Source organism: Notolepis coatsorum (genome assembly GCF_963971535.1).
Source record: "Notolepis coatsorum genome assembly, chromosome: 11".
In the NCBI taxonomy this organism is placed as follows: Eukaryota; Metazoa; Chordata; class Actinopteri; order Aulopiformes; family Paralepididae; genus Notolepis; species Notolepis coatsorum.
In genome coordinates this window covers 71,149,137-71,164,308 of record NC_140175.1, presented here as the reverse complement: position 1 = coordinate 71,164,308, position 15,172 = coordinate 71,149,137, and the positions used below count along the sequence as shown (strand labels likewise).

The window sequence follows — 15,172 nt, the reverse complement described above, 5'->3', positions numbered from 1 at the left end:
TTTCGATCTTTTGGCGCTTTGTTGGTGGACAAACCACCGCACATGTGCACCGTGACTGGAGTCTAGCTCTGCTAGCACACATAGCCTACTGTGTACAGACGGTTTCAAACTGTATTTTACATTAGAAAACAAACAAAATAAATGGACAAGAGAAAAATAAATCTCAATTTGGTCAGTATTGTCATTTGGACAAGCAAAGCCATTACTTTAAGTTGCAGGCAAGAAAGACAAGTCTGTCCACCGTCTCTGGTTTTAAAACTGCCCTGTTGCAGGTCACAATTTTTTTTTCGATTTTATTTTAATTTCGATATTCGATATCGATTATTAAAATATATCGCGATATTTATAGTTATCGTTATATCGCCCAGCCCTAGTACAGACATCCATACTAACACACACACAGTACAGACATCCATACTAACACACACACACAGTACAGACATCCATACTAACACACATACACAGTACAGACATCCATACTAACACACACACACAGTACATACATCCATACTAACACACACAGTACAGACATCCATACTAACACACACACAGTACAGACATCCCTACTAACACACACACACACACACACACACAGTACAGACATCCATACTAACACAAGTAAAATATTTTCAATATATCAAATGCAAAGTAAATTTTTCTGGGGGGGATTATTACAGGCTAGGCATGTGTCAATGATTAGCAACAACACAGATTTTGATGGATTTTTTAGTTTTTTGTAATGTCAGATTTAACAACAACTCTTGGGAGCATTTCATTTTTTATGACATTACAAAAAAAATCTAAAAATGTAAATGGTTATGATCAGGGCTGAAGTTGAATAAAAGATTTATGACCGTTTAGACTGCATTCATCTCTGTCACAGTGATCTCCTGGTTGGTCCCCACTTAGGTTCTAAGTTCAGCGGCCTGACTGCAAAAAAATTTAAATAAAAGATTATATATATATATATATTTTTTTTTTTATTATTCCCAAGTACCACCAGCAGTACCACCAAGTACCACTAGTGGTACGCGTACCACAGGTTGAGAACCATTGGTCTGACTCTACATGATAGTAAAAGTGTATAATACAGGGTAATAGTAATTTTGCAGTTGGGACCCGACTACAGAAAGCAGCAACATTCTTCTTGTAGGAAGTTATGTAATACATATTTAAATTCACCAAGAGAGACCGGGGTGTCTAAGTGGATAATGGTCCTGTAGCCCATTCCATGCCCAAGGTGTGAAGCTTGAGAAAGCTGTTCCTAGCTAACCCTGCTCAAGACAGAGAAAACATCTGAACTGAGTAAGGAAAGGGTGGGGGGGGAGCGGGGCTCGGGGGGGGGCATCTCTCTCTCTCTACTGGTTCAATTAATGTAAAAAAGTTGAAAAACGTTGCACTATAAAAACGAGCTGGATAGTTGATGATAATAAACATTTTACTTCATTAGCTGAAGTATTCTAAAATCATTTAAGCCATTCTCCTTTTCTCTGTGCGTGTGTGTGTGTGTGTGTGTGTGTGTGTGTGTGTGTGCACGCGTCTCATATCTGGTCTGCCATCAGAGGAGTTCGATAGTATTTACTGAGGATTGCCAGATAATGTTGATATTTAAACACAAAAAAAATTATAATACAAAATAAATATACATGATCATGCAACATGAAAGAAATTGTTGTAGGAACAGTTTGGGAGAGGGACAGACCCGGAGCCATGGGCGGGCATTAGGGGGCCGGGCCCGCCCACTGAGTCAGCTTTGCCCACCCTGGTAAAAATTTTAATTTTTTTTTTGTCAATCAAAATCGACAATCTAAATCCTTAGTCGGGGACAGCCCTAGTGGGCACTGATGTCAACAACAACACTACTGAAGCTAGCACAGCACTCTGTGATAATTCATTTTCTACCCTCAAGAACGTCTTTACAGAACATCGCCTTAGTATGCTTCATCGACGCAAGGCCAATTTAATTCAGTTGGCATTTGAGAAGGACTTAACAAAAAAGTTCAGGAATGAGTGGAGAGGGGCAGTGTTTTAAGAAGATTTCACTCTGTCCCCAAACGCCGCTTGCCGCTCTACTAATGATGGTGAGTAGCCTGTGGAGGAATTTTGTTTGCTTTTTTATGCACCTTATTTTTGTCAGTTCAGTTCAGTTTGACAGTGAATTCAGAAGTGTTGAATAAATGGAGACTTTTCAAAGATATAGAATAGAATAGAAATGTATTATCCTGAGGGAAATTTTACTGCAAATCACTCAACATTAAACATTTAGACAGAACAAGTCACGAATAAGAATAACAAAACAAATGGCCTAAGAATAGAATAAAATGAAATAGAATAAAAATAGAATAAAAGATACAGTAAATAAATACAGTAAAAATATACTGAAGTCTACAGTAGGTGTAATATTGCACAGTGTTGTTTAAAAAGTAAGAGTCCAGGAAGATGGTAACTGTCACTCTGTGCTCAGTGATGTAGTGAGGCACAGTGATGCATTGTATAGTCTGATGGCTGTCGGAATGAAGGACTTCCTGAGCCGTTCAGTGCTGCATTTAGGTAGTGTGAGCCTATAACATGCTCCTCCTGTCAGCCAAGTCTGTGTATACTATAGTGGGTGGGAGGGCTTTTCCCTGGTGGCCTGGAGCTTAGCAAGGTTCCTCCTCTCCGCCACCCTCGCTAGAGTCCAGCTCCACCCCAACCACGCTACTGGCCTTCCTGACCATCTTATCCAGCCTGTTTGTGTCCCCTGCTCTCAGTCCGCTGCCCCGGCAGGTTTGTTATATATCCGTTCAGTCTGTTTTTGTATAAGTGAATGTTCTTAAGATAGAGAGAAATTAGATTTTTCAATTGCCTCTCTGCTGTTTAGTTCAGCACCGTGGGCAGCGCCAAGCAAGCCACAGTGCCGTTGTCCCAGCTGAAACGTATAAAATGGAACCTGTGTTGAAAAACCATTGTGTCCCCCCGAGAACATTTTATGCCCCCCCCCCCCTAATTTGTTTCTGCAGCCTGGTCTGGAGGCCTGTAACTGTTCCGCAACAGTAAGTGACTTCCGGGGTAGGCCTGATTGGCCCCGACAGGCACGTGACGCGGCAAACTCAGGACGCGCAACGAGGCTGCTGAGAGCTGTCGCACGGAAATAGGCTGTCTATTGCCATTCTCTAACACAAACTCTAACCTTAACCAGCTCCTTAACAGCGCCTAAACTTAACCGTTCTAACCTTAACCAACTCCGAAACAATGCCTAACCTTAACCTTAACCATGCCTAACCTTAACCATAGAAAGAATATTGCCATTCTCTAACACAAACTCTAACCTTAACCAGCTCCTTAACAGCGCCTAAACTTAACCGTTCTAACCTTAACCAACTCCGAAACAATGCCTAAATTTTTTTTGATGGGATTCGAACTCGTCAACAACGGACCGCAGGATCGCAGGACCGCTGCTCTGCCAGGTGAGCTGAAGCGCCGAATGAAAGTCATAGCGGATTTGGACGGTTACATCATTCCGCAAGCTCTGCCGCTCCGCTCCGCGGAGCGTGCCGCGCGGCAGAGAAAGTTGCGCGTCACGTGCCTGTCGGGGCCAATCAGGCCTACCCCGGAAGTCACTTACTGTTGCGGATAAGCTATAAGCGGTCTGGAGAGGGAGGTAAGTGGTTTTAGGTTGTGTTGTGAAGTTTAGACTTCAGAGAGGGAGAGTAAAGTACAGAAAAAAGGTACTGTTGGGTACTGGTATCGATTCCCAGGTAAAAAGAAACATTTTCAGGCTCGGTGTCCCGAACAGACCCACCGCGTAGGCCAGATGCAAGCCGCATTTTACAATAAACCTCTGTGGGGCTGCTTAAAAAAAATATTATAATCGCAATCGCAATCGCAATAATAATAATAATAATGTAATCACAATCGCAATATCTGTCAGAAAAATCGCAATTACATTATTTCCCAAAATCGTGCAGCCCTAATCCATACTAACACACACACAGTACAGACATCCATACTAACACACACAGTACAGACACACACACACACAGTACAGACACACAGTACAGACACACACAGTACAGACACACGCACACAGTACACACACAGTACAGACACACACACAGTACAGACACACACACACACCGTACAGACACACAGTACAGTACAGACATCCATACTAACACACACACACACAGAGTACACACTAACCTGTGGATGGGTTAGAGTTGCTCATGGTAGTTCAGCCGCAGAGAAAGGAGGAAAGGAGAGGAGGTGTCTAAGATTCCTGAAAGAGAAAAATATAAATAAATAAATAAACAACACCAAATATACCATAATAACATTTATATTTTTTAACTGGCCCTGGAAGTCTTTCAGACGCTGTGTGTGTGACTGTGCTTCTCTAGAGGTCATGCACAGCACTGTCCCCTTTAAAGAGGATAGTTCAAGTTCAATGTTTTAAAAGCCGGTCTAATTTGTCACAAAGTGCGAGTCCGTTCAGCCAGCATTGCATGCTCCTCCGGTGCTGCGGATTTCTGCGGTACTGGGAGGCAGGAAATGTACGGCTGTTCTGAAACTATACTGCCGCTATACTGCCGTCTGCAGCTATGGAACTATACTGCCGTCTGCAGCTATGGAACTATACTGCCGTCTGCAGCTATGGAACTATACTGCCGTCTGCAGCTATGGAACTATACTGCCGTCTGCAGCTAATGGAACTATACTGCCGTCACGGTCTGCGGCTATGGAACTATACTGTCTGCTGCTATGGAACTATACTGTCTGCAGCTATGGAACTATACTGCCGTCTGCAGCTATGGAACTATACTGTCTGCGGCTATGGAACTATACCGTCTGCGGCTATGGAACTATACTGTCTGCAGCTATGGAACTATACTGTCTGCAGCTATGGAACTATACTGTCTGCGGCTATGGAACTATACCGTCTGCGGCTATGGAACTATACTGTCTGCAGCTATGGAACTATACTGTCTGCAGCTATGGAACTATACTGTCTGCAGCTATGGAACTATACTGTCTGCAGCTATGGAACTATACTGCCGTCTGCAGCTATGGAACTATACTGCCGTCTGCAGCTATGGAACTATACTGCCGTCTGCAGCTATGGAACTATACTGCCGTCTGCAGCTATGGAACTATACTGTCTGCAGCTATGGAACTATACTGCCATCTGCAGCTATGGAACTATACTGTCTGCAGCTATGGAACTATACTGTCTGCAGCTATGGAACTATACTGTCTGCAGCTATGGAACTATACTGTCTGCAGCTATGGAACTATACTGCCGTCTGCAGCTATGGAACTATACTGCCGTCTGCAGCTAATAGAACTATACTGCCGTCTGCAGCTAATAGAACTATACTGCCGTCACGGTCTGCGGCTATGGAACTATACTGTCTGCAGCTATGGAACTATACTGTCTGCAGCTATGGAACCAGTGTTTCCCACAGGATTTTCAGACTATGGGGGGTGAACCTCCGACCCTCTAGGGACCTTTTTTTTGGTACATTTTAAAGTTAAATGCATCAATCTGGTGCACTTTGAGAGCAAAATAAAGAGGCTAGATCTATGATGAACTTTGTGTCTCTGCTGTGACATGGTTGTCCTATGTTCTTCTTTTTTGTAACACAGTATTGTGTGTTCCGACACAAAACTAATTTCTGTATCAACAAACAATAAAGAACTATCTTTACCATCTAATCTTATTTTAAGATTATTATTAGAACATATCTGATGCGACAAAAGGTCCTTCTGCATCATGGCATGTGGGGAACTCAAATATTACAGATTTTTCTAATAAAAATAAAGTAGTCGAGGACAGGCCTAATTTCAACGTCCACGTCTCAAATTAAACAATCACTAATTTCCATGACGACAGAATTCACAAAAGAAATTGAATAAATAAAACGAAGGTGTAGGTAGTTGTAGGTGGTATACCGAATACAATTACCATGACAGACCCTGAAGTTACCTTCCCATCCATTTTTATTCCACAGTGTAACCTAACCCACCCCACCCGTATCTAGGCAGCGGTTGCCGGGCAATGATCAGCTCGCTTAGAAGATATTCAAATGTCTCCAGCAGGAAACATGGATATGCAAAATGGATACAATCGCTCTACCCTTTACTGCTCTGACATTTACACACAGATACAAAGACACACAAGATATACAGAGACACGCCCTACGGACAATAACTAGCCCGTCCCTCAGTCGTCTCTCTCTCTCTGTCTGTCTCTCTGACGGGCAGTCTGAGTCTAGCCAGGCATCAATCTCATAATAAAGAATCGATTCTCCATAAATGGATTAGCCAGGCATGTAGGCTATGTGTTGTTATTTTCTACATATGATGATACTCATTACTGTGAAAAAGAAAACTACTATGGTGAAGGGGAAATTTATTTTATTTTTGGTGGTCAAATAATAACATAATCTTAAAAAAATATATATATATATTGAGCTGACTCAGAGATAGGAACGTGTGTGTAGATCAGCTTTCAGCTCTGTGGAAGGTGACAGGGGCAGGGTAGTGTGTCTTGAAACCTGACACCACACACACAATGGAGTGCCCAATTTTCAGACATTGTCACGTGTTGAGAAAATCCTCGACACAAGTACAATTCTCAACACAGACCTTTTTCTTTCACTTTATAATATATTTCCAAAGGGAATAGCAGGTGATTATTGTAAAATGACACCTGTGGCCCAGTGCGCTGTGGCGTTGTGCCATATTGTATGACAAACGTGTCATGAGAACACTATGAATTCTGGATCTTTGGGTGCATTCATAGATTTCCTTGCAGGGTTTGATTTATAGGCTTTTTAGAACTCTCATCCTATTACAACTCAGAGGCCTGTTGTGCTCCAACGTTAACATTACAGATGCACACAGTAGGGATGGGTGAGAGTTGTACTCCAACGTTAACATTACAAATGTACACAGTAGGGATGGGTGTGAGTAATCACCGTTTCAACTGAACTTGGATGGTTTTTGAGAGTGCTCCATTATTTTATTTATTTATTTGGTTACCAGCAAATACGTCGAAAGGTTTGTTGCATTGGAATACAGCTAGCTTAGCATTATATTTAAAGATAAAAACAGCTGTTTGCGTTTGTGCATTTCCAAATTGTGCCAACAATATGTTGCCCACTTTACAGAGACAGAGTGGAGGTAATGCAATTATTACAAATGGTAACTGACACATTAAGCATCAGTATCAAGTGTTTACCCTTTATTTAATACCCTTTGTTTCTGGTACAGTGTAAAGTCAGCATCATACATTGCCTTTGTGTGAGCATATAATATGTTTTGTTGAATAACACTTGTATTTTGGTGTTTTCAACCGCCATGTGAAATTTGGTGCAAATACACCTTTTCCTCAATGAGTGACATCCATTTATTTGGATATTGTCCCAGGCGTTTTAGTAGACATCACAATGTGAAAATTTATTTTGGTTTTGCCTTAATTTTTGGACCAATATCTCCCTGCAATTTACCCGATGATGTCACTTTGTTTCTCTTAGCGTTTATATGTGTAAGTGAGTGCCACTCCCACCAACAGCATTAGTTTACAGAGAGGAGACATGCTGTGAAAACAGCAGAAGGAACTAACATCCCAGCCTTATATCTGCCAAAGAACACCTTAAATCGGTAGTGGACCAGTTAAAACAGCTAAACTAACCCTGGGGCAGCTCACAGCAAAAAGCAGTCCTCTGGACCAGTTAAAACAGTTAAACTAACTAACCGTGGGGCAGCTCACATCGGAGAGCAGTGCTCTGGGCCAGTAAAACAGTTAAACTAACCCTGGGGCAGCTCACATCGGAGAGCAGTCCTCTGGGCCAGTAAAACAGTTCAACTAACCCTGGGGCAGCTCACATCGGAGAGCAGTCCTCTGGGCCAGTAAAACAGTTAAACTAACTAACTCTGGGGCAGCTCACATCGGAGAGCAGTCCTCTGGGCCAGTAAAACAGTTCAACTAACCCTGGGGCAGCTCACATCGGAGAGCAGTCCTCTGGGCCAGTAAAACAGTTAAACTAACCCTGGGGCAGCTCACATCGGAGAGCAGTCCTCTGGGCCAGTAAAACAGTTAAACTAACTAACCCTGGGGCAGCTCACATCGGAGAGCAGTGCTCTGGGCCAGTAAAACAGTTAAACTAACTAACCGTGGGGCAGCTCACATCGGAGAGCAGTCCTCTGGGCCAGTAAAACAGTTCAACTAACCCTGGGGCAGCTCACATCGGAGAGCAGTCCTCTGGGCAAGTTTACTTTCATTTGAGTTGATTTTGCAAAGGTCTCTTTCTGTTAAATAATTTCTAAGTAGCCAAACATTGCACTATGAAAACTCGTAGTACGTATGAAAACTACATTTCTTTGTGTGCTCCTAATTTTCTTTTTCATTTAGGAGCACATTTACTCCTCGAGGGGAAAAGCTAGCGTCCCTGTCTCAGCCCATATTTTGTGTTCAGCGGTACGGCCACCCTTTTGTTTGTTTAGGCTACATTTAGATTGCAGCAGGGTGGGCGTTTCACACACAATAGCAGCAACACTAGCCTTGACCAAGGCGAATATATCGGAGGCTGAGTCACCAGTCACCCAACGGGAGATGCGGGTACAGCACATGCTCAGATTGCGCTGGTCGAGAGGGACACATTATTAACTGTGCATGTTTTAAACCCCAACATCTGAACAGGATATGACGACAAAATGACATTTCCTCTATTTACCCTCCTTGGCCGTGACTAACCGCCACCTGGTGACAGCGGATATAACATATCACATCGCTGTCATGTTACCCGCTGCACCCAGAGAGGGAGGCAGAGTGAAATACTGCACGTTTGTCAACTAATAATCTAAACCGTTGGTCGATTCGATCCTTCCTTGAAGGGAAAATCAAAAATAGAAGTTGAAAATGTTTTACACAAGGCAATATAAAACCTTCACACCTGATGTATGTAGAGGAACCATTACACGCCTCTGCACCTGTCTGAGTGACACGCATGTGCGTCACAATGTATCCAACATGTCACGTCAAATCTAGAGGGACTTCATGAGCCCATTCACTTTTTCTTCTCCCCCATCTTGTTGATAAGGTCACAGGACATGTCCTCTTCCGTCCGACCCGGCGCCGGAGGGCAGTCATGGTATTAAAAATGCATTTCTAGAAACGTCAAATGTGCACGATTGTTAACCGGAGATTCAAAACCGTTCTCTTTACAATGTTATTTAGCAGGGCGACTGACAAACCGTTGCGATTGGAGGATCAAAAAGAGATGGCAGGGTTTGAGAGCAGGTCAGATTATGAAGGCTAGCAGAGGAATGTGCCACGCAGGACTAGAATTGAACACGCAGGACTAGAATTGAACATTCGTGGCCAGCACACACAATAAGATGGCTTCCTTAGAATGTTTGACATTGTGGTCATGGAAATCAATAGGTGGGGCGGCGTGGCTCAGGGGTAGAGCGGGGCGTCCAATGATCGACGGGTTGGTGGTTCGAATCCAGCTCAAGCCCATGTCCATCTCATTGCCGTTGTGTCCTTGGGCAAGACACTTAACCTACTTGCCTCGTATGAATGTGTATGTGTATGTGTATGTGAATGAATGTTGGTGGTGGTCGGAGGGGCCATAGGCGATGATTATTCGCCACGCTTCCGTGAGTCTGCCTCAGGGCAGCTCTGGCTGCAATTGCAGCTTACCACCACCGGTATGACTGTGTATGAACGAATAATGGACTCTGAAGCGCTCTGGGTCAGTGAAGAGCGCTATATAAATCCAATCCATTATTATTATTATTATTATTATTATTATTATTATTATAATAGCGGCACGGTAGCGCAGTGGGTAGCGCTGTTGCCTCGCAGCAAGAAGATCCTGGGTTCGAACCCCCAGTGGGAGGCGGCCTTGTATGAGTTTGCATGTTCTCCTCATGTTTGCTTGGGTTTCCCACACCATAAAGACATGCATGTGTGGTTGGAGTTGGTCCCCAGGCCAGGATGAATTTCGGGTATATGTAAAATGTTCTTGATAAATAAAAATATTCGTCCTTCTATTCAATATTGGCTTAGTCCCCCCCCCCCCCCAAGGTAAAGGCGCCAATGAACATTCCAGTGCAGTGACCGTTGCATTTTGAACATTCCCAACTTTCGGAATCTCACGCACCGTCCCCGTGTCCACACATGCAACAATTCCTGATGTGCACGAGGACAACATCGAACTTCTTGGCAGCCATCTTATAACCGTACCAAAGGAGATCACCACGATACTCATAGCAATGTCCCGACTCCAATCCGTTCAAGTTCCGTGACACAAAAAGTGCCGCCGCCCCCCTCCCGTAGTTATTATAATTCTTTCAACTTCTTAAAAACTACAATGGGTGTTGATATACATCAAGGAGCCAAGAGGATAACTCTCTCTCTCTGTCTCTCTTATCTCCTTTCGTTCATGCTCTCAAACCAGTTCTACAACCTTGCTTCACCTCTGCATTGCATAACCTCTTCTCTCTCTCTCTCTCAACGACACACCACCAGCACCACGTCAGGGCCGCTCCTCCCGCTCAGCAGCGCTGCACAATAGACCACATGTTACGGTGGCCAAGCTGCAGCCAAAAGCTCAAGTGTTGAGCAGGGCAGTGAGCTAAAGTTGGGTTGTTGTCGTTTCTTCTTGGTGGCAGACGTGCGGAACTACCGTCAAAAAGCTTAAGGGACACTGAGCAAAAAGATCTTTGTACAGATATTAACATGGATTTGAATACAAGGATAAATAACAGTAACTGTCACCTTGGATTAGTATAGGGTCCTTACTGGAATCCATTTAAAACAACAAGTGTAAAAAATACTAACTTTAGCTCACTGTCGTGTAATACCACTCATCCTTCTGAACAAGACCAACCATGGCTCACTGTTGCCAGACTTTTAGGCTTAAAATTAAAAAATTAAAATGAAAAAGATAAAAATGACCAACTTTGGCTCACTTTCCACTGGATGTCTCTGTTAAGATACAGTACCTGTAGACGACAGCATGACCTAAAACTCCACTGGATGCATTCTGGTCAAAATACGGATAGAGAGAAAGAGAGAGAGAGAGGGGGAGAGAGAGTAGAGGACAGAGAAACTGATGGATTCAGTAAAGAGAGTGAATAGAGTGGTAGAAAATGGACAGAGCGGGTGAGAGTGAGGGATGCAGAGACAGACAGATGGAGAGACAGACAGGTGCAAAAGTGCGCTGGACAGACAGACAGACAGACAGAGAGGGAGAGAGAGAGAGAATGAGAGTCGCCACACACTGGGAGGAGATAAACTACGGGGAGGGAGGGAGGGAGGGAGGGATTGGAGGGAGGGTTCATAACATGTGTGTGATTGTGCATGTGTGTCTGTGTGTGTTTCTATAACGTGAGGCAGAGGGGAGTAGAGAACAGAACGGAAAGGGGTGTGTGTGTGTGTGTGTGTTTAAGCACAGCATGTTCGATGCAGATATCAGGACAAGAGAATGCTGTCTACACAAATCAACTAAGGGCCAATCTGCCTGGACTAGATAGACCAAAGATGAGGGGGCAGAGGCCTGAGAGGAGAGGAGGAGAGGATTGTACAATGCTGCCATTTCAGTAGCTCCTGAAAAAAGGACACACAGTGTCATAGATGCAAAAAAAAAAATCTGATGGATTGAACTGGTCTTATACACGTGCCATGCATGTGAGCCACCACTAGGGGCAGGATGGCTAACCGTGAGTGAGTGAATGAATGAATGAAACAATCAATCAAGTTAGTAATTGATATCGTTGGTCTACGAGGTGCTTTGCATAAAAGGAAAATGTATTATTTGAGATAAAAAGGAAAGATGGGCATTAGGGACGGTAAATACAATGTATCGAAATGCAATATGTAGCGATACAGAAATGTGACTGAAAATACATATTGTGGGGCAAAGAAAAAAGATTGCCATATCAACGTTCCGCTTCATTCCCGTAGTAGTATCATAGTATCACACATTTGATGACCATTATTATTACACTTTGTAAAGCAGAGGGTAAACAGCATTATATATGCCATCAATCAACTCCTTCGAAAAAACCCTTCGCATCGTGGTTGTATCGAATTTGTGAACTCCATATGGTGTATCGAATCGTGAGATAAGCATATCGCCCCCGCCCCCCCAAATCATTTTCACATGTCATATGAATCCTTCGCTAATGTTTCCAGAGAACAACACGTGTGCTCTTTTGGAAAAAGCGTCACCAGTCAGACCTGATGAGGAGGCCGGGTTGTTTCCAGTCCAGTGTTCCTCAGTGTTCCTCTCATTGTCAGGATGATGTATAATTGAAGCTGCTGGCTAACAAAGTAACCAGATACCACTGAACCAACAATGGCTGCCTGCTGCACACACATAAACCAGTATGATCTGTGCGTGTGTGTGTGTGTGTGTGTGTGTGTGTGTGTGTGTGTGTGTGTGTGTGTGTGTGTGTGTGTGTGTGTGTGTCTGTCATGAGAGAGCGAGAGAGAGAGGCAGAGGGTCAAAGCTAGGGATTCTAAAATTCTATCTAGACAATATACTTATATTTCACCTATTGTAACATTGTTTAAGACCCAATTATTTTTCTCGTTATCTTCTTGTGTTTATGAATCCTTTATTCTGCAGAAACAATTTTTATTGATACGAAAGACTAATTTCATACAGCGCAGGGTCCAGATACAAGAGCTGAGAACAACCCAAACCCTACGGACACACGATAATGTACTGTTACTCTCTAAATGTTGAGAAATTGTAAAGTATTTGTAGTGGTTAAAAAAAATTATAATTTTTTTTATTTAAGCTCACTGATTAGAGTAGAGTAGTAAAAGATAAGGGTAAAGTGAAACATGATCTGCTCCCAATTTCCCCTGGCCTGCTTTGTTCTGCCACTGACCTCAGGAAACTGGACACCTGACTAGGGCCAACATGGCCGCCACTGATCAAACTACTGTCTGCACAGAAAATGCCAGGGGCAGTGTGTGTGTGTGTTCGTGTGCATGTGTTTGTGTGCGTGTGTGCGTGTGTTTGTGTGTGTTTGTGTGTGTTCGTGTGTGTGTGTGTGAGTTCGTGTGCGTGTGTGTGCCACCTCTCGCTCCAGGAGGCCCTTATCTGAGGGGCACATTGCTGGCATTCCTGGAGGGGGGGGGGGGTCAAGAGGAATGGATGGAGGGTAGAGGAGAAATAGAGGGAGGGATGAAGAGAGAGCGAGAGATGGTGTGTTATGGGGGGGCAAAGGGAGGGATGAGACAGGGGGGATGGGGAGAGAAAAAGGTTGATAGGGTACAGTAGACAGAGAGAGAGAGAGGTTGGTACAGTAGCAGGCCCATCCAGCCAATCAGAATGCAGCTATAGAACAACAGTGCCATGACAACGACCCTGTTACCCTGACGACCACAACCACAGCCAGAATACTGTCTGTAAGAGAGAGGGGGAGGGCGGTAGGTAGAGAGAAAAGAGAAGAGAGAGAGAAAGAGAGGGATGTAAAGAAGGACAGAAGGTTACATGGGTATAGAGGAGACTGCACTAAACAGGGTTGTTACTATGACAACACACACAAAAGGCGGAAATCATGGGAGGCAAGCAGGAACTGGATTCTAAATGACAAAGGAATGAATTGTGTTTGTGTGTTTCAAAACACCTGAAAAAGTTAATAAAAATCACATCCGTGGTAAAACTGAAGCTTCTGATTGGCTGAACTGAGTCATATGACATGGGACATTCCTGACAGAATTAGCAGGAAGTAGTCACCACATCACCATGACAACACTGGTGACAACACAGGGATAAATAGATAGATGGGTAGATAGATAGATGGGTAGATAGATAGATAGATAGATAGATAGATAGATAGATAGATAGATAGATAGATAGATAGATAGATAGATAGATAGATAGATAGATAGATAGATAGATAGATAGATAGATAGATAGATAGATAGATAGATAGATAGATAGATGTGACACATGGTTCTCTATGTTTTTGGCACAGTGGAAAAAATGTATGCAAAAGATTAAAATTGGCTGCTAATCTCAATTAGTAGGGATAGGCTGTTTAAATGTCACAGGGAGCTGGGTTTGCACTGGACTTGTACAATTGTAAGTCGCTTTGGATAAAAGCATCTGCTAAAATGACCCAACTATAAATATAAGTGTCACATTATGCCTAAAGTGCATTATGCATCCGTTGCCACAAGGTTGCGCTAAATAGCTCCCTGTGACCCTGCCAGTTGAAGGGTCAGAGTTCAGCAAAGCAGATAGATAGACGGATAGACAGAAAGAAAAGACAGAGGGAGAAACAGAGAGAGAAAGAGATAGTCGTGTTGAGTTATCAGCAGGCCTTGGGGGTCTCTCCATCTATGCGTGTCTCTGTCCATCTGTCTTTCCCTGTCTCTTATTCTATCTTTCCAACCCCCCCGCACGCACACGCACACACACACGTTTTGGCTTACCAGCCAGGCAGGTTTTTTACCAGCCAAAAATGATAAATACCTTTTTAGTATATCGCCATGTGTTATTATTACTATATAATAGCACACAAAAAAATTACACACCAGAGTGGCTGAGTAGCCTCCGTAATTGATCAGCCAAAGAGGAAATCTACATGCTATTGGCGCTTGTTCATTTTATTCCCTGCACACACACACATCTCAAATTCACAACACACCCTCCCTCTGCGCCCCAATGCGACTTCTGCAGGAAATGACACGCGGAAAGCAGGAAGCAGTCAGAGCTCTTTCCTGTTTGCACACTGCCGTTGTTTCACATCGTATGGTGAAAAGCTGGAGGGTGGAACACACATGGCTAATATCCCACTAGCACAATCTGAGTGTGTGCCCTACTAGTCCTATGTCCCATTGGGTGACTTAGCCTCCAATACATTAGCCTTGTTCGCAGGTGGTTTGGAGGCAGAAAAGAGAGTAGGGGATGATGTGGCACCACAGCCAGTGAGAATCCAGCGTGTGACACTTGCTCAGTGCAAGTTGGCCAACTTCCTTATTGCCGAGGTGAGACTGCAGACCAGGACGGGGTGGTTGCAGACTTGTGAAGAGCCCACAACCACAGGAGAGGAAACAAGACCATTGGCACATTAGTCAAGAGAGTAATGGTGAGAAACAAATGCAAGATGAAAAAATTATTCCTTGGAGCAGCATTAAAACACAAACAAATATGTAAAA

The 15,172-nt window shown here is 43.6% G+C and overlaps 1 protein-coding gene across 4 annotated transcripts in view; it reads right to left on the bottom strand.

The window, feature by feature from the left end:
- ptbp3 (polypyrimidine tract binding protein 3) overlaps positions 1 to 15,172 on the bottom strand; it is a 66,063-nt gene that overhangs the window by 31,846 nt on the left and 19,045 nt on the right. For 2 of the 4 annotated variants that reach the window (XM_084325181.1, XM_084325183.1), the window contains exon 2: positions 4,183 to 4,258. The exons of 1 other annotated variant lie outside the window; for it this stretch is intronic. In XM_084325181.1, the coding sequence (XP_084181307.1) occupies positions 4,183 to 4,207 (25 nt within the window). In that variant the 5' untranslated portion in view covers positions 4,208 to 4,258. Of the gene's footprint in view, positions 1 to 4,182; positions 4,259 to 10,995; positions 11,068 to 15,172 lie in introns of those variants that run through there. One more of the 4 variants, XM_084325182.1, reaches the window with a different exon arrangement.